At 36.5% G+C, this 21,369-nt stretch overlaps 1 protein-coding gene across 1 annotated transcript in view; it reads right to left on the bottom strand.

The window, feature by feature from the left end:
- Nucleotides 1-21,369, bottom strand: part of csmd2 (CUB and Sushi multiple domains 2) — a 287,362-nt gene that overhangs the window by 252,117 nt on the left and 13,876 nt on the right. The window contains exon 2 of the mRNA XM_058378138.1: nt 12,514-12,730. Within this exon, the coding sequence (XP_058234121.1) occupies nt 12,514-12,730 (217 nt within the window). The remainder of the gene's footprint in view (nt 1-12,513; nt 12,731-21,369) is intronic.

Raw genomic sequence — 21,369 nt, 5'->3', positions numbered from 1 at the left:
CACAAATATTAGTGATTATAGTGTTGGCAGTATAAATTGGCAGATTATTGGAGCATTTCCAAACATTCTTATTCACACATATTAATAGATCAGTTCATTAAATATCACATTGTCCTTGTCCCTTTTTATTAGAGAAAGTAGATGAGTCCTAAATGACCTAAAGAAATCTATTAAAGTGCACTTATGAACTGAACAATAAACACTGACTAAACATTGTTCGACTGTTTCTGACCATCAATACATCAGCAAAATAAACAATGAACTAAACAATTAAACACCAATAAAATGGTGTCAGTGATGTAGCGTTATTGCTGCTGGGAAAGTAATTAGACTGAGCACAATCCATAGTATAAGGTGTTTGTGCCACTGTGATGAGGCGAAAGAGAGAGAATATTGTTTTGCTGAAGTGTTTGGGTGCAAAATGCAGAGTGGTTTTGCAATTACAGCTTAAAGGAAAGCCGTGATTTAAATATGTGTACAATGAGTATAAATTAGACTTGGTGCAAAACTGTTTGCTATAATTACAAAATTGATCCTAGATTTTAAAAAAATACATAAATATCACCCACAGTTGTCCATTTCTCCCTTTTCTCCTTGCTTTGCTTTTTCTTTGACTACATTTCATTCATATTTACTTTTCACTCTATTATCTTTCTCTCTTCCTCTTCTCACTTCCTCATTCCCCTCCTCCCATTCTCTGCCTGAGCTCCAGACCCTGCAGAACCACAGATTAATTATTCAAATGTTGACTTCCTTGCCAGAGAGTGGATCTGGGAGGAGACTGTGGGCTTTCTCCTCCTCTGCTCCCTCCAACCTCATCCAGTCTGTGAGGCGAGTACTGCACTTTTATTACTTGTATATCAGTGTATTTATTTTTATTTCCTCTCCTTTTCATCCCTTGGCACTTTCCTAGAGTTCTAATAAACTTCAACATGTGGTTTAACTGCACATTTGACTTGATACAAAAGGCAGCAGGGAGTGGTTTTTGTGGAGGTTCAATCTTTCTCCCCCTCTTTATTCTTTCTCTTTCACCTGTGCACGGATGCTTCATGTTAAGATGATTGTAGAGGCACAGAGAAAATAATTCTTGTCATTTATTTATAGACACTCAGCACAACGTAACAACAGTGCAACGGGGATTAAAGTAACACCATTACTGATGAAGGCACTAAAATGAAGACACTAATACAATAATGTGCTTTGTAACAAAGCATTAGGGATTTCACTTATATCCTCAAACTTGTAAAACTAACCAGGCAGTGCTAAATAAAGTACTAATTGGACAATAGTGCTTTATTCTTAAGGGCTGATGGGGCAGAGGACCATATATATCAGACAATTCACAGTGTTAATCTTCATAAAGTCCTCATTCACACCTTCTGGTAAAATAATAATTACCAACATTTCAGACTCTCATGCTCATACTCTGTAACTAGAGCGAACAAATGGATGAACACACACACACACACACACACACACACTGCACAATGATTATCCCCACACTCCCCATTAAGGCATTTGTTAAATCTACACCTCACCGTCCACAAGGAATTACTCTAAAAATTCACTACACCGTACTCTATAGCATTAATCTGGTGAGATTGAGTGAATTTTGTTTAAAGCTGTATCATTATTAATGTAGTCACAAGACATTCCTGATATTGTGAGCTTCCTAAAAACCTTCACCAAAGAAGCTCAATTGAATCTTCATTAAAGATCACCTGACCATCAAGCTGGTTTAACTGGTGACTCTTGTTAAGTTGTACTGAGTAACAGAGGAGCGCCAGCAAAACCAGCTGGATAGTACTAATATGCTGTGTGCATTATAAAAAGTCATGCGGGATCTCACTTTACATCTTCATTAAAGAGCACATGACCTCGTCAGCACCACCCTGACTCACCACTGCAATATGACAAGTGCTTTAATTAAAGGAGTTAATTGAAGACACTTCCTCTCGGCTCTTAACGAGCTCGCCACAGACGCCTGCATTAACTTTCCACCCGTACTCATCTCTCTCTCTCTCTTCGCCTCTTCTATATTGGCTTATCGACACGGCACAACCGCTTTGTGCTACATAAACAAAACTATACACAACATTAAACAGGATAAATGGACACTTAAGGTAAATGAGGGTATGAAAAGTTTTACTGGGCGTCAATATCCGACTACAGCGTTTTACTCTTTTAGGCAGATGTAATGTGTTTGCAAACAAATTCCATTCATTCACTCACAATTTTGGTTATTTTTTAAACTGTCATTGCTCACTATCTGAACCATGTAATTAGTTTATTTTAACTAATAGTTCTAGGGCTTGTCTCAGAGCAAAGTTTTCTAATTATGTTTCAGTCCCAGTCCCAGGGCTTTTTTATTAGGACTTGTGGATCGTGGGAAATAAGCACATCCAAGACACATGTACCTCTCCCTAAGCAGTTTGAACTGCACCTTTACAGCTTTATTAAGAAATAAAAAACACATGTATGCATTTTCATGTAATTATTCTCTTAGTAATATACTGCAGTGTCTTTTTAGTTGCTTGTATACATACTTTATAAATATTACTTATTTATTTCTTTAGTGCACACAGGAGCGCCAACATCTCGGTACTGATATTTCATGAAAAAATCAGTTTTATAAAAAAAGTATCAATAACTGCATTCTGCTCAAGTTATCAATGCTGGTTGCATGAACAGAAACATTCTTCATAGTGAGCTTGATATTTCTTTCCCACAGATTAGTAGTTTGGCTTTTATTTTAATGTTGCTATTAAAGAATATGTATTTGTCAGGGGAGTTCTGCATCATCCTATACACCGATCAGGCATAACATAATGACCACCTGTCTAATGTTGTGTTGGTCCCCCTTTTGCTGCCTTGACCCATCCTGCACTGTGTATTCTGTCACCTTTCTATCAGAACCAGAATTAACTTCTTCAACAATTTCAGCAACAGTAGCTCGTCTGTTGGATCGGATCGCACGGGTCAGCCTACGCTCCCCACGTACATCAATGGGCCTTGGCCGCCCATGACCCTGTCACCGGTTCACCACTGTTCTTTCCGTTGACCACTTTTCATAGATAGTGACCACAGCAGACCGGGAACACCCCACAAGAGATGCAGTTTTGGAGATGCTCTCATCCAGTCATCTAGCCATCACAATTTGGTCTTTGTCAAACTCTCTCAAATCCTTACTCTTGTCCATTTTTCCTGCTTCTAACACATCATCTTTGAGGACAAAACGTTCACTTGCTGCCTAATATATCCCACCCACTAACAGGTGCCATGATGAGGAGATAATCAGTGTTATTCACTTTTGGATCCTAGCAATTAAGAAAAATGAGATTTGAATCAAAATTTCCTACACTGTCAGAATTTTGACATCACATCTCAAGTCATGATCTATATATATATATATATATATATATATATATATATATATATATATATATATATATATATATATATATATATATATCTATATAAATAGTATTTGCATACTTATTTATAACTTATACATCATTACAATAAATAAATAAATTGTTTATTAATATTGCCTTGACTGCAGTTGTTTTTATTTTATTATTTCATTTGTTAAAATGGATGTATAGTTTGTACCACATTATATGTGAATTGCACTGTAAGGACTGCTCTAATTTTGCTGTACTCAGTGCAGTGACAATAAAGGAATATTGAATCTTGAATGAAGAAAGAATTCTACCATTTTACAGTGTGTGATTATGTCTATGAGTGTATAAATCCATATGAACCCAGATTTTTGCTGTCTTAAGCACTATGCTGCCCTTAGTCTCAATTTACAGCAGACATGCCTCCTGGAATGATGTGTGGATTTGTTGCAGATACTGTACAAACTGACTCCTTAACACGCCTAGTGTTATTTAATTCATGGCAACAAACAAACAAGCAAAAACCTTTCTCTTAATTAGAACCCTCTGTTGTATGCATTTTCCATGATGACACTGGCTAACAATTTTAATACTTGATCTAATTAATTGTTATTTGCAAATTATAAAATATATATTTTATATTTTGCGGGATGGGAGTTTGTTGCCTTGAGGCAACATTGTACGGTAATGGGAAATATTGAAACAATGGATGTTTTCATAGAATACAAAATAGGTTTCTGATGTACAGTTATTCAAAATACATCTTGACTTTCCAATGGGAATGGATAAAAAACTTTTTAAATGACTAATAATTGGATAGAGTGTCAAATATTGCAAGAGAAAAAATATAGTGCTGTAGCACAGGTGCACACCTGCAGCAATTGCTAATATGCCAATTAAATGACCATCATAATTTTGGCATTTCTTGGTCAGTATTGGGTCCTCCCTTAATGAAGAATGGACTTGGAGAATTGTCTTTTTGTTGTTGTTGTTTTTGTTTTTATTTTATTCTTGCTTTTTTGTTGTTCTTGCTTTTTGTAGTTCCTGGAAACAATATAGTAACATCGAGGATTTAAACATGGACCTTTTCTACTTCATCAAAATGCAAAAGCTGATTCCGGTATTTTCAGGAAGCCAATCAATTTGCCCTTCCTTGCCACACACTGCTGATAAATAGTGCATCATTTTTATTCAAAGCACCAAAAAAATTGCTGAGCTCAGTAATGATGGAAAGACTGTGAACAAAACCGTCGCTCCTCCGACTGAGGCACAGCACCGTCAGCCATCTAGCCATGAACTTCAATCATCTCCAGACAACTCCTACAGGGTCTCATTACTGAAAAACCCAATCAATTAGGCCCATTATCACTTTCTGCTTAAAGAGACGCTCCAGTGGAGCGTCTGGAGGTGTGCACCTAATTTGTTAAAAGTATTTCACACCTTGAGCCTATCTGAGGAGAAGGAGATGGATGAGAAAAAGGGAAAATAACAAATCACAGGAAGGCCACGGGGATGAAGCAATATGCCACATCTCATCACGTTCAAATGTCATCCATGCCATTATTTCTGATTACTAAATATAAACATTCTTCAGCTGGCTTGCCTCATATTTTTCCATACACGTAACCAGAGAGAAGGCTGTGCTTATTGCTATAATGTCAGTTTTTTTATTAAAAAAATATTACATCCCTCCTTCACACAAACTTTCAATAAGGAAGTATCACAAATGGTATGGGATGATATAGAGGAGGAAGCCTTTATTTTGTCACATATAAACAATGAAATAATAGTATACAGCACGGTGAAATAATTTTCTTTGCATATCCCCGCTCAGGAAGTTGGGATCAGAGCGCAGCCTTACTCATGATACAGTGCCTCTGGAGCAAAGAGGGTTAAGGTCCTGGCTCAAGGGCCCAACTGTGGGAGCTATGTATTAGATTGTTACTAATGCAATATGCTGATGACTTTTTTTTTTTATTAATGTAATAAACTATTACAGGGTGTTCTTTTATAGAAAAAAATCCAAGATGCTGGCTTAAATGAAATAAAGTTATTTTTACCACCTTGAAGTGGATTATTTCCCTATAATATCTTGTCCTGAGGTGAGTTATTCCTTTTATGCACACAGTGATTTGCCAGTGATTCCAAATTATTATTTATTACTGAATAACCTGTCAGGCTTTTTAACCATTTATATTTATGTATATTTAAAGTTATACAAGAGATGCTAGTTCCTGGTATCACTTTTGTTATAACAGCTATAAACAGATGTTTCATCAGTTGCCTCTCTTTTCAGGTCTTTCTCAAAGTTAATAAAAGAAAACAAAAAGATAAATGGATAACAAAACAAACAAATAAGCAAGAATACAAAAAAGTGCAATGTTCTCTGACTTAATGACTGTTTCAAAGGTCTGACACTGGAGCCTCATCCATAAAAAGTAAATAAATTTATCCTTACAGAAAGCTTTACCATAACTATGATTCACTGTCCTTCTATGATAAAATAATAACACATTTTTTTCAGTTTATTATTGGGATTAGATTATGGGTTACATAATAACAGCTAAAGCAACTGTCACAGCCATGTGGTGTATAAAATAAATCAGTACTTTCTTCTGACCAATCCGATCCATGAAATCAACAGCACTGTAGTATATAAAAGTCAATAATCAATCAAAATACCAATCAGGAAGCTGCTGGCTCTTAAACAACCTCAGCCACTGATGATTTGGCGGTGGGGGTGGAGGGTGATCATCTCTGTTCGGTTTTTTACGATGCTGTCGATTTTACTGCCACCTATAAGTGGAGAGATCTCCATCAAGAATGTAGGACTAGGAAGAAATAAATCACTGCATTCGACTAGATGGAGACAGGGATGGAGACAGGGAAGTGGGAGAGATGATTTATGGCTCAGAGCTCGAGAAGGTTCCAGTTGTCCAGCTCCAGGATGTAGCCTTTTCTTGTTTACAATCTATCCCACAAGCTGTCAGTTTGAATGCAGTGTGCGTACCACATGTTAGCTAATGGAAAGGCCTATGCTATTGGCTCATCGTACAATTGATCTACTGCTCTAACCTATGCAGCGGTCTTTGAGGGGAAAAAAACTGAAGCATCTTCACACATCTTTTAGCTTTGTTAAATGGAATGCACAGATAGTGGAGAATGTAAAAGGCTAGTAATCAACAGCCTCCCAGCTCATCATCGCCTCGTTCATTCCACTGGCTCCTTAACACAGGCCTGAGCATTCCCCCAGCAATCAATAAGCCCAAAGGAGTGTATTAGCTCATGAGCTACAGCCTGCACTGAAGCCAACAACAGCCTGGTTTCACTGCATTCTCTACTGCCATCGACTCAAAGAGGCAATCAAACACACAGCCTTTGAGTTATTAAACTGTGTTAGTGTATCCTTCAATCAGATGTGTGAAGTAACATCTACATTCATGGCTCCATTTTATTGTTCTTCAATATCTGAAAGAAGATTTTAAAAATGTATTCAAATAATACAATTTTCAAGCAAGATATAGAATAATAATTCAATCTCATACATTATGCAGCTATGAATTTAACACAGTGAAATGTACAAATACACACACATATACTGTATATAATTATGAGATGTTAAAGTTTCTTTAAAACTTAGAAAAGCCCTACCCAGGGGGCATTTTAATATCTTTCAATGCAGTAGTGCAAAGAATAAAAGCCGTGGAATTCTTATGAAGTGAAGCTTTGTTCGTTACGTTCATTTTTTTAATATCATATGAAGTTAGCGAGTCTCATTTGAATTTATAAGAATAGCAGTTCCCTGCAAAGTAGTGTTTCCCATGGTCTAACTTGCTTAACTTCTAATCTGAAAAGATATTAGATGGCTTAAATCTGAGTTAGAAAGCTATAAAATTACACTCCATGGCCCACTAGTGTTTTGTGCTAAGATGTTTAATATAGTCACCTAGACTATAAAGTGAGTCAGTTTTCTCACTCTCGTTTCATGTATTTTTTCCTAAGATCTTAACCACATGCATTTATACTTGCACGTGCATCTCTGAGTGTCCAAACTGAAACGTGACAGGAGGGCTAAAAGATCTTTATTTATGTAGTAATAGTAAGGTTGAGGAAAGTATTAAGTATATGTCAAGGTCTCACTGATGGCATAGTGTGAATGGTGTGCAGCAAACTGTTATATACTTACAGACAGATAGGCTGCTGCATTCATTATATCTTTCAACTCTACTGGTTTCATGCAGTGTTTTCTTCTAATACCAAAAATGGTAAACTAAAAAAAGTTCCCATTAAAAAATAAATAAATAAATAACACACAAAAAAAAAACCCTAACTATACAGCTCTGCCATCTGTCCTCTTGCATAATTTTTACTTTGATTGATTAGCTACCTTTAATTTCTCTACCAAAGGCAATTTGAGTGAGAACAAAAAAGTTTGATAAAGTTATTATTCCACCTTGGTCATGTTTATTACCTGTGATAATATTTCACATGCGCTACATCTGCTAAAGAACTGCTATAGATGTGTCAGAGACATGAGCTGGAAGGAAATCAGGACATACTCTACAGTATATTTTCATTACAAGCATTTGTGTTGCTGTCACACTTGGTTGCACCAAAATGCAGAATCATTTTTCTGACTGGGAAATGATCTGATATAGATGCCAAAAACTTGATGTCTTTTTATCTTTGAAAGACAGACTTTTTTTGTTGCCTGTCCATTTATCCCAGCCCTTGTACCAGCCACCCTGCTGAGAACTGACAACTACGAAAATAAATCACTGAACTAAGCAGTATATAATTGATGAACAATCATGTGCAAATTCACCATGATGTGATGACACTGATATACTGACAAACCCAAAAACACAAACTAATGAGGGAAAAACAGACAAAGGTGAACACAATAAGCAAACCAACCAATGGCAAGATGAAGATGGAAAACACAGAAACTAAAGTAGACAGAAGGATTTGCCGCTGTTGCCATAGGAACCGCAACTAAAATTGGCAGCACAAGACGACAGCAAATCAGCTTCTAACTCTTGACCATGAACTTCCTGTGTTGTTCCTTGCATCTAATTGATTTATGCAATAAATAGCTGGCATTTAGATGTCTTGTACCAATTGCATAATTAAGGAATGAGCTATGATTGGAGTTTTTGGTTGTGAAATGTGGTTCCTACAGAGATTTTTTGTTCTAATATTTGTAAAACTTATGATGACAATATATCATGCATCTCTTGAAGGGCCTTTAGTTAATCAGCTTTCAATCAGTTTTGGATGTAGATAAGACTAGCTGGAGATACTCATAATATGAACGAGGTATGAAAAGATGAAGTATAAACAGCATCAGAGAGAAAAGGAGAGATAAAAAGAGAGAGATGGACAAAAAGAGAACATGGGGGTGGCGGAAAAGAGGATGACACAGTGTGATTTAATGGGATTGGATGGTCCTGGTCCAAGCTATGCTCTTGTGGCTGCTTCAGTAAAAGCTGGCTGAGGAGCAGCTATATATCACCAAGAGACTCTGCCCTGGGGTTAAACAAATAAATAAGAGCAATTAAACAGAGTGGCTACTACTCCTCACCCAGCTCTATATCTCCTCCACACCTCTTCACTAGTTCACATACACACACACACACACACACATGAACACAATGCAGTAGGCCTCATCACTATTTATTGGAAATGTTTTCAACCAGAGAAAGCACTTAGTGGCTACCATGTTTTCAAGGTGCACATATACAGTATAAACAGACATAGATGGCATCATGTATCTGATCAACTGTTCAAATCTTCTTAATTGATGTGATATATTTTAGAAATCTCTGCAGCAAATGCACAAGGAAAGCCCGTGCCATTGCACCCATGCATCTGATAAACCAAGCACTGAGGCACAGCAATGTAACGATGGTCCATTGGCTCCTCATATGGTCTAGTTCCTCAGGATACAAATCTGCCAGCGCTAATCTTGAGCCTCTTGCAAGTCAAAAGCCATTTACACAAACACCACATTGCTTGGGAAAACGACACGGACAAGCATATATATTTCAGGATCATAACTCTGAAAGTGTCGCCAAACGCTGCAGGGATCTAGTGTAATCAGAGCATTCCTGTCTCACCCAACAATGCTGAGCATCTACAGCAGCAGATGTGACACAGCGAGTGCATCGCAGAGCATACCGCACTCGCTCGCTCACAAAATGCCCTCTGGCCTGCTACAGAGTTGGAACTTAAAGACAGAGGGCTTAAAAAAAGCAACCCTTTTAACGTGAGCTGAGTGCTAAAGATTAAAACAACTGTGAGTTCAGCAGACATGCTAAGGCATAACCAAATAAAATCAATAAAAACATGCACATGACCTCACTTTCCTGAAAACACCTACACACACTCACACACACACAAATATACACCACCCCCCACACACACTGTCTTTGTGAGATTTCCATTGACTTGTGTATGACTGTAGCTAAATATATTTATAATTATAATTATTATATAAATTATTGTATAAATAAACAAATGCAAAGAGTAGTGCTGCACTATATGCATTTATATCAAATCTGGAAAGGAGAAAACTCCTAAAAAGGCTATATAAAAATCTTCATAATTTCCCTTAAATAATTCTATTTATTTATTTATTTATTGTGAGCTGTGTACCTAAGATCTAGGTAGGAAGATACCCTCACATCAAAAACCAGCATTGTGTTTACAAAAGAAGCCTCAAAGAGGACCATTTAGGTTACTGGTTGTTTCTCACAATAAATATATTCATACCATCTATTTCTTCCATCTGTTGTGGGAAACAGTTGATTGTCAGAGCTAATTTTCTGTCTTGATGAAAATAAATCTTTCAGCTATAGGCTTGAAGCATTGGATAGTCTGTATAGACCTATTTCAGCAAAAGCTTAACTGCTATCAATCCTGTACTAGTAATACAGGGGATATTAAAATGAATCTCCATGCTTGAATGCTGTTAGGAAATTCTGGAAAATTACAGCATTCAAATATTTAAGTTTAGATAAAAAAAATTCCAACAAGCACTATCAATGGTAATACTCTGTACTCTATAAAATACGCTGAATTCCATAATAACTATATGAAATGAAACAGCCTTTATTTGTCACATATACATTACAGCACAGTGAAATTCTTTCTTCGCATATCCCATCCTTGGAGGTTGGGGTCAGAGCACAGAGTCAGCCATGATACGGCGCCCCTGGAGCAGGGAGGGTTAAGGGCCTTGCTCAAGGGCCCAACAGTGGCAACTTGGGGGTGCTGGGGCTTGAACCCCTGATCTTCCGGTCAACGACCCAGAGCTTTAACCACTTGAGCCACCACTGCCCAGGTATATATATATATATATATATATAAAAGCTCACTGCCTAAGGTATAAAATGATGGCGTTACAGAATCTAAATGCACTTTATGTCCAACCAAACATCATTTTATTATTTAGACACAGCAGAAGAGTGACTCAACTGAATACGTGCAGCATGTTTAATTGGAAGATCAATACATGAAAATGGCACATAGACCACAAATGCAAAAATTACATACATCTATACAGAGACCTTTCTGCAAATGACATGAGTCATCTGCTCAAAAGGTTTAGGACATACCTGTCAATAAACCATTGTGTGGAGAGCATTTAGAGTATGGAATCAGATACACTCTTTTGAATTTTATTTGACCTGGAGCCACCTCAATCACCAGACAGAAAAATAAGGACAGAAAATAATAAAGAAATCATTACTGTGGTGCCTCTTTGCCTTTAGGTATAATTAACACATCCCCTCTGTGTTATATAAATAAGACAACAATATACATATCTAGATAAACAATTGGCTTTATGGCCATATAATAAAATTCCCAGTCTCTAAACGACGCCTTCCTCCTCACACACCCAATTACTGCCACACACGGGCACCTTCACCACCGTCTTCTGTCAAAGATATCAGCTCCCCACGTTCACAGAAATATGTTAGCTCAATGAATATTGAGCAATACAATCCATTTACTATACATCTGTGCAAAGTAAAATGTCTGGAATTTGTACAATGATTTTCCAAGATAGTACAGAGAAGATCAGATTGTGTTTCAGTAATCCAATCAAGCTCTTAAAGCTCTACAGGGTGTAGGAGGGAGGGTTTCCTAAAAGAGCAGACAGCTGACAAGAGGCTTTATAAATAAATCTAATGCTTCTTCTGCCACTCAACAGATGAATAAATGTCAACTTGCAGATATGGCTCAGCCTTACAGAACGCCATGCAGCTCTTTGTTATTATGCTTTATAAACAAATATATATGATTGGCAACAAACAAGCAACTATAGAAAATAAACAATAAGTGAAACCATTGAGGATTTTCTAATGTACAGCAAATGTGTGATATTTCATGAGGAGTGTATTTACTGTGAAAAATATAACTCACTGAGACAGTGGCTTCCTAATGGTATGGCCATGTTTCAGACTACAGACATAATAACATAATGTTTAGGGTTATCATCAGGCTAGGCAGGATGTAGTGATTTGAAAAAATTGGCTATACCCAAGTGGAACTTTTCCAACCAACGAGACAACACCTTAACACTGGAGTCCCCCAGGGTTGTGTTCTGAGCCCTGTGCTGTACTCCTTTCACAGACAGTAATATACTTTTCTAATCCAAACATTTAAATATTTATTTATTGTTTTCAGTCCACTCTAAATTGCAGAGATGATAGGAACATCCTTATATTGTGCCAATAAGTTTACACCATTTCCTCCAAGTGATTTGATCTTGCCAGCAAAGGTGGATGCATTAGCTAAAAAGAATCCTTTTATAGACTGTTAAGGCAGTGAGCACTGAGAGCTTCCGTTTAGAGCAGTACTACGTCTTGCACTGACAAGGACAGTCAAATTAATTAAATGTGTTGGAATCATGTGGCAATCAGGAGGCTATCAGAGCCCAGAAGAAGCCATCAAACATCATTTATTTTATTAAGCCCAAACCTTGTATGCTTTCATTTCATGCAGTATTGTTTTCTAGTAATAAGTATGTGAAGTTATTTAGCTGTTAAGTCATTATAAAGACATCAACTTTTTCTGTTTATGAAAGAGAAATTGTGCTACTCACCGGGTTCGTAGATTTCCAGGACTTGGCTGCCCATCGTAGACAGATAGTATATCAAAGTCCTCTTCTAATGCAAACCCTTGGAAAACCAGCTGTATCCGGTTGTGTTCTTGTGCCACAATCACCCACGTGCAATTGGCATAGTTCGGGTATCCGTAAGGGTATCCAGGGCTTTCTATCGTCCCATTTGGGCTATATAGTGTGTAACTGCAGTTTTGAGCTGAGACAGAAAGACAGAAAAACACAAAGAGAAATAATCAAACAGAGGTTTCCTAATATTGAAATTAACCCCCTACGCCAGTCAAAACAGGCATTTCTCAAGTCTTCTGCCAGAGGTGACATACAGGAACGTACAGTGTAATAGATGGCTGCTATTTAGACCACCAACAGATACACAGCCTGCATGCCTAATGGCATTATCTTCACTGCTTTCTTAAAAAGTAATTACTGAGAACTAATTTTTGTGTGAAGTCATTAGACAGGATGAGCCCTCAACAATTAAGCAAGCCTGTGCGTGTGAAATGCCCATATTGTTGGCTGCGTGTGCTTTGCTGGTCAATAAGCTGTTTCCACAGTAACACATGGAGAAGGGGGAGGGGTGGTGGTTATTAATGCCAGTAATTTTAATAACTTCCCATTGCCCACAGCTTTGACTTCCCTCCATGGTGTTAATTGCACTTCTCTTTTGCGTACTTGTCAATGGCCACTCATAAGTTATCGTACTGCATGTGAAATTTTAATAACTGCATGTCCGTCCATTCATTAAGGAAAAAGCTTCCCTTATATGATTTGTTCTGGTCAGATTTACATCCACACTTTAACTTAATTGCTATTTAATTCAATGATATGCCAGAGTTTCCTATTTTTTAAACAGATTATTCATATCACCTATTCAGAAGTTGTGTCATTGTACTCATTTCTTTATTTCTTTATTAAAGAACAGCACAATTATTGTATATATACTGTATATACACATAAGAATGGCAACACAGTGGATTACCACCATGCTGTCCATGCTGTTTTAATAAGCAATAAAATAAAACAGAACTAAACCAATGCTAAAATGGTGGTATTAAACATTCTAAAACATTAATAATTATAGGAAAATAATCAGCAACAGGGCAAAATGATGCTGGGGTTACTGTTAAAACCCAGAAGTTGACTATTTTTCAATAACCGTTTTAAACCATATTTATAGTTGCATTTAATATCGTGGAATGTCTGTGATGCAAGCTGTCCTTCTATTTATGTCCAGCTATAAACATTTTATTTCTAGCCTCTCTTTTTTCTCTCTTTTAAACATAATACGACAAAAATAACTTCTCAAGTTACAATGAAACTAGAAAACTGTGAAACCCAAGAAAAAATACTGAGATGCTTAGATTATGTAAGCATCTGCCATCCAAATACTTGTGCAAGTTACTGTAGACTAGATAAAAACTGAGTTCATTGGTATAAACCTGTGATTTGCCTTACAGTCAGAACTAATGTCAGAGCCAATTGTCTTGCTGTTATAGAAAATAAACCAGCTATTCTGGTAATATAATATAATGGTATATATATCTGGTATATAATATTTTATATCATTTTATATTCAGTGCAAGTGATGTAGGAGAAAAATGTCCAACCAAACATGATAAAAATACATCAATACTTCAGAAACCCTCAATATAAAGATGCTAGGCAACTGTGTAATACAAAAGTTGTACTTTTTTCTTTCTTCATAAAATGTATTAAATACATGGTTTTAAAATAATATACATAATAGTTAATTATTGTGATAAACTCACAAGGGGGAAAAGGTGTAATTAATAAGCTTTGTCAAACGACATGGTCACGTACCTTGAATACATGAATAATTGGACAATGGAACCATGAAGAAGCCCTTCAAATCTGTGATTAATGATAATACTTCAGTCCTTAATGCTGCCAAATCTAAAATAGACTCTATTTTATTGAAATGAGGTTTAAAATGCACGACACAGTGTGGAGTGAAGAATAAAATAATAGATCCAGAATGTTAAGCCCCTTTTATAATATAATGAAACCCTTTGTTTAGCCCTAAAGTGGACTGGTCTGAATTTCAATAAGGGTTTATCCATGAAAATTAGAAATATATAATTTGAGGACATAACCAGGAAATAAATGGAGGAGACTATTTATACATTTCAAAACAATCTGTCTATGTTCAGATGGTAAAACAGTTTAAAACGCATTTAATATCAGTAAATGTCTGGGTGTATACAATGCTTTCACAAATGTTGCATGAATATTTAACAGATTCAAACAACTCACCAAACAATTTAGAGCAATTAGGTTTGTGCATGTTTTAAAGATAATGACAGCATGGGGGAAACATGCAGATCTGTCTTCTGCTATTTATACATTTATATCCTGAAAATGACACAATTCACATCCTAGAAGAAGCGAGATTCAGACATCCAGAGCTTCCAAGTGTAATCAAGTGAAAAATGTGACCAAATGGAAAACCAGGAGCATTTTTCAATCTGAGAAATTCTCACAAAAACTTCTAGCAAAAAGAAAGGCCCATGGATGGTTTTAGATTTAGATAATCCTCTTTTGCCTGCCAGCGAAATGCTGTGCCCTTTTCTAAACTATGAAAGAACAGATTACAGAATGACACTTGCAAATATTTCAAAAGTCATGGGGACTATGATAAGACACAAACAAATTTAGTTTTTCTCAAGCATGCTATGAAAGACTAAATGCTATTCCGCAGGGAGGACTAGTATTTGTTACAAGGGAAATACGAGTTTAAGCAGAATTTATTAAAGCTATTTCCGAGCCAGTTTCTCTCATCCCAGTCCTACAGGCACAGAGTGCAGCTGATCTCTGACCAGAGCAAAAGGTGGAATCTTTTCCAGGGCCAGAAAACGCGTGCTAGCTCCAAACAATCCATCATGTCTTCACCTGATCCTTGGGGACAGCCTATCTGGAGTAAAGTGAGCATGGACCAGCACCAAAAGAGCATTTGACCTCTGTATTCTGACTTCTTTATGAGTGTATGGAGCTTTGTGGTGGCTATTTTCTCCCTTCACCAACAGAGACTACAGCTTAGCTGAAGAGCAGAAAAATAAGGTCACCTCAGAACACGGGGGTATTTACATTTAGCTTGTATTGACCGTAGTGAAGCAAGACAAATACACCAAATTCCCATTTTTTGAGGTTGGAAATCAAGACTAAATATTTTGGAATGTATTTATATCTTGGAGAGTTTGAGATATATTTGGAAAACTTATGCAAAGCTTAAACTTAAATTTGGGCAATGCAAAAGTTTTATAAAAGTATTATAATATGATCTTTTACATCCAGTCAAAAGAAAGGCTTAGAGGTATTAATGTCTAACTAATTTACATATAGCTTGGTATAAAATATGAATTATTTCCTTTGATAAATGTATTCACATCACATAAAATTAAGATTTTATGCCATTTTGTATTGGAAATGCAAATATGCAAAACAAAACAAACGGAAAAAAAATACATAAAATACTGTTATTAAAAATAATTAAGGCCGGAATGCATAGTTACTTTTACTAAGGTAGTTATTTTCCAGTTGTGTTTTTTTTTTCCAATTAGTAACAAATGTGTGCTTTATACTGTAATGGTCATTGGTCATTTTAATGAGAAACTGGAACCTGTAAACTCTTCTGTACCAGCTGACACTGAAGACTCCTTCCATAAATGTTAAATATAAAACTAGTTATTGCTAAATAAAGCAAATATCAACATTATGCATAACACAAGTCTCTGCTAATGAAGTACGTTAGAAAGAGCTATCGGGTACTAGAAATGCTAATGTACTGGATCGAACATAATAATATAAACGTTTGATTTAAAATACTATTGTAATACTGAAGTGTTATAAAAATTTAATCAACACCTTCAGAGCTTGAGACTTCAACAGCACTGTGGTATAGCAGCACACAATGCAGAGCAGATAATGCTGTGGTAGCTCAAGCAGTGTCTCTGAACGTACGCAATTCTCAAGTGTATTTAGAATGCTACTGTAAGATCAATATTTGGCAGATGAGAAGGGTTTATACATTTGCAACATTCATTCAGAAACTTCCTCAGAAGTGCGAAGCTACAGTGAATAAATAAAGGAATTATGCCTTTGCTGCTGACAACAGGACGTGCTCACAAAGACTTCTGTCTTTTTCGTGACAAATGTATCCAACTTACTGCAGAGCTGACATTTCCTCTGATGACTCAAATGCAACATTTTCCACAGGAACTCACTCTAACAGTGTTTACTTACAAGTTGGAGATGGACAGTGTAACAACACATTGTTGCAAGGAAAAGGAGTCAATAGCAATGAGGTTCTGGGCAGTAAACAGCCAAATAAGAAAAAAAGGTAAAATAAGCTGAAAGAAGACTGTTCAGAACAAAGCATGATGGACCTCGGTATGAAACTGTAGTAAATCTGGAATACATGCACACTTGTTTCTGTGTACACTACCTTACTAATACTACCTTACCACCAGGGTGCAAAAAGTAAGTTTATTCCATTGGCAAAATCTTTCATTCAAAACACACTTATCTAAAGGCCTTCAGGATTAAGAAAGGCATTTCTCCCAAACTGAACAATCACTCACTGGATTATAATCATAGAATAAAAGATAAAAAGAAACTGTAGTGAGTTTAACAATTTCCAATTGATATGTTATAATAAAGGTCTTCCTTCAATTCAGTTTGATTAGTATATTTTATATAATGCCTTTCACAATAATCATTGCCACAAAGCATACTGACAGAGTTTACAGAAAAGTGAAAAGAGAACCTCTTCAAGGTGACACACAACCGTACACTACAACCATATACATCAAACAGCACTAAGTTTGGTGAAGCACCATGCTCCTTACGATTACAGCAAGGTTTTTTTAGCTACAGCTCTACACTACACAGAGGAATGGGTGAATCTTGTTTGTAGTGCAAATGTTAGGTTATCCACATGTATTCACATTAGAGCTTCAACGTTATTGCTGTAGCCTTGCACATATTTTGCTTCTTGAACAAACAGGCCACTAGTCATGCAGCAAAGGCAAATGTCATATATTGGATTGTATTGTCTCTGAATACCAAGAAGATTTTTTCTTTATATGACCCATGTTACTTCTGCCTTTATCAAGCCAGCTGATGAAACTGCGAACCAAAAATAAACTCTCATACACCAACACGTTTATTGATTTTCCTTTTCAAGTCATGTGTCAAAGTGTTTGCAGACATTCATGTGATCTCCTTCTGTGTTCACACAGAAATAAAAGCTAAGGAAAGTTTGTTGATGCCCAGTTATTTATGACTTAATGATTCTGGCATTTTTCATTTAATAATAGTAGGCTCTAACGTAATTTACACCTTGCAGATTATATGTGAAACAGCGATTCAAGTGATTCAAGTATGTTTTCTTATTAATGTAAATGTAAACACTCTGCACAAATATTAAGTATATAAGTAAATATAAGTCCTAGCTATAGACTAGCCTTTTGTTTTGCATCTAAATTATTTCCTAAAGTCTCAACAGCATTTCCATAACACAGTTTCAGGGTCTGGGGTTCAGCGTTCTGTGTGTGAGGAATTTTACATCTTTTCAGCATGTACACAAGAGTTTCCTCTGGGTCTGGCCATGCTAGATTGCCCCCTAGGTGTGAATTAGTTCATGATGTTGTGAGTGTGTGTGAATAGTGTCTCGTGCCCAGAGTTCCTGGAATAGGCTCCAGATCCATTGCGATCCTGCCAGTTCACCAAAGCGGTTACCAAAAATGAATGACTAACTAAAATAAAACTTTATATATCCTCATTTTATCCTCATTTTATCATCTGCCATATTTTTCAAATTTCTCATTTTTATTACTACTTTATTGTCATCAGCACATGTTTAGAAATGTCTTCATTCAGAAGATAGTTATCAGCAGGTTCTGAAAGTCTTTGGGATCTACCCCATAAATATTTTTCTTTTTGCTCAGGTTCCTAACAAACACTGGGTAAAAATTGTTCTAACATGGTTCCTGACCCTGTGCATTTTACATACATCACCTTGACTCAAAAAAGGGACCAATTAGGTACCTGGATAATGGGATCAGGAATGTTAGCGATTAGGGAATGTGTTTTTGGGTTCTTGAAATGTAAATTGCAATGTAAAGGCTACATTACATGGGATGGATGCTTTTATTTGCTTTTCCTGCATATTCAGAACTTCCCACTTTGCCTGGGGTCTTTATTTTCACCTAGAATTACCTACACAAAGTTTTACATAATGCAACACATTAGATTCATGGCCATATTGGCTGCTAGGATACAGTCAGGCTGCACTTTTTTTCTCTAACAGTTCTTTAATGGACATTAGCTTCATAAAGGATTTCTATTAGAATAGGTAAAGGCTCTATTGTTGAGTTATTGTTGAGTCTTTAAGGGTCCTCCAGAGAAACAAACCAAACATCCCTAGAGAGTGTTAGATGGAACCTTGTGCATGACCTTGGAGTTCAATATATTCCAGTTTTCTAAAACTCTAAGACTCCTCTTACACATTCTCACCCACACAACTTTACATAATGCACTGTGTTCACCACATGACCATATTGTTGCTACTGTATAATAATACTCATACTTTATATTCTTGATATCATGCTGCTGCAAAACTAATTTCTTCATGAGGGATAAATAAAACCAAAGAATCCTTAAGAGTGGTATACCATTTCACATGACAATGTTCTCTTATTGTCCACTTTATCTGACTTTTCCATAAAATGAATTCAAGGCACCCCAGTGGGGCCAAGACTTTACCTTGTTGTCTATATTAAAATCTTTGAGCTTAGCAGATGGTTTTGCCAGTCTATCACTCCTTACTTTGTTTTTTATCAGTCTCAGTCGTAAAGTTTGTCTTTACTGGTCCGCACAGCACTACTCTGGTCATAGCTGTCTCCTGATAGTGGTGTCTTCAAGCCACCTGTCAATATACCGATGACCATGGTCCCAGCCTCCAGCTACACTAATTGTACCTGAGGCAAGATGCTTTAAGATATGAGAAGTTAATTATATTGTAATTCAACTAGAGTCTTCTTGACTGATGTTGCCTGGGTTTTCACAATACCAGAGATTTCAAAGGAACTGACCCATCAATATCTCACCTAGTGAAAGCCCTAGGCCAGTCACAGGTGCATTTCTAACAGTTAGGAGTGGATATATCAGCCTGTAGGATTACTGGCATAGCAAAATAATAATAATAATAATAACTCCAACAGAGCTCTTTTGACACCACTCATAATCATTTCATCAAATTATTCCATGTGTTTCAGTAGCAGTTGTGTCAAATGCACTAATTCATTTGGTAGGTACTCTAGCAGGTATCTTTGTTCTGATGCAAACCTTTCCATGTTACTATTCCACCCTTATGCGTCATGATTGCACTTTGGACTGCACCCTAAAGCATTGCATGTCACATTAATCTTCCCTGCCCTCTACATCACCTTGCTCACAATCTCTGCATTCTCCTTCTCATCTGAAGCAGCAATAATCACGTTGCCTGCTTTGACTGCATACCTTAAATGTATCCGGCTGTTCTTTTGGACGACTGCTGGCACATTTGGTGCCAAATTTCAACCACTAAATGAGAGTGTTAAGCTTAAAATGCTCCTGGAGTACATTTTACACACATCACCTTGACTCAAGAAAGGGACCAATTATGTATCTGGTTAATGTGATGGGGATGTTAGTGTAGGGAATGTGTTTTTTATGTTCTCTAAATGTAAATTGCGATGTAAAGGCGACATTACATGGGATGGATGCTTTTATTTGCATTTAGCATATTCGGAGCATCCCACCCTGCCTTGGCTTTTTATTTTCACTTAGAATTACCTACCACTTTAAACCATTAGATGAGTGTGTTAAAATGCTACTTTCTATTCTTTGCATCACCTTTTTCTGAACTCGATCAATTGTTGGTACTGAGTAATGCTAAACATTTACATGTTTAACTTACATGAATTAAGACACATGCTAACTGTACTCATACACATCTACCTGCTCTGTGTTAATCTGTTATTTCTATGATAGTCTTGTCTCCTCTAACTTTATTGGCATGGTGTAAATTCTTTGCTTTTTTAATGAAGTGTATTCTTTATATTGTACAGTAAATGGATTCTTTATATTGTACAGTAAATGGGTTTCAGTATCATGTAGAACCTCTTAAACACTATATTCCTGTGGGCTGCAGTAATTTCTGACTGTCACCAATATTTGCTTTACAGCTTGCTTAATGTGCAGTGGACTGTTAATCTCAAGCGTATTGTACAATTGCATGTTAAGGCACAGATTTTAGCAAATTGTAAGTTGATCATTTTTATACTCAGCTGAAGTCATACAGCAGATTTGTTCCCTCTTGCTCCAGCAGGCTCTGCTATTCCCAATTCGATATGAACAGCAAAATATTTTTAAACTGTTCCATCCTTCTGTCAAAGCAATTAACTTTACATCCACATTGCTAATCTGTGCTGCTGTGCCGTACATATCATCTGTTCTCAGTTGTTGTAAACAACATCTCACTGCTCAAACCTTCCTGACAACATGTTGTGTCTTAGGCATGCAATGAAGAAGCAGACTGACATGCTTAATTAACCCTTTTTACCAGTACACTGGCATTCCTTCCGGCAGGGGAATGGAAATCGACTTATCGGACATTTTCGATCAGTATAAACAAATGAATTATTTATCGCCACATGTCTGACATTAAATTAGTCAAGACACTGTCGGCTTTCGGTGTGAGATGTTTTTTTTTTTTTTACCTCTGTTTGGATAAGCTTACACAGAATTTTAGTGGTTGAAAATAACGCCCTCATATTG

The sequence above is a fragment of the Hemibagrus wyckioides genome, linkage group LG24, assembly GCF_019097595.1.
Source record: "Hemibagrus wyckioides isolate EC202008001 linkage group LG24, SWU_Hwy_1.0, whole genome shotgun sequence".
Taxonomy (NCBI): Eukaryota; Metazoa; Chordata; class Actinopteri; order Siluriformes; family Bagridae; genus Hemibagrus; species Hemibagrus wyckioides.
The sequence above is the reverse complement of the archived record's forward strand: the minus strand, read 5'-3'. Positions and strand labels throughout refer to the sequence as shown.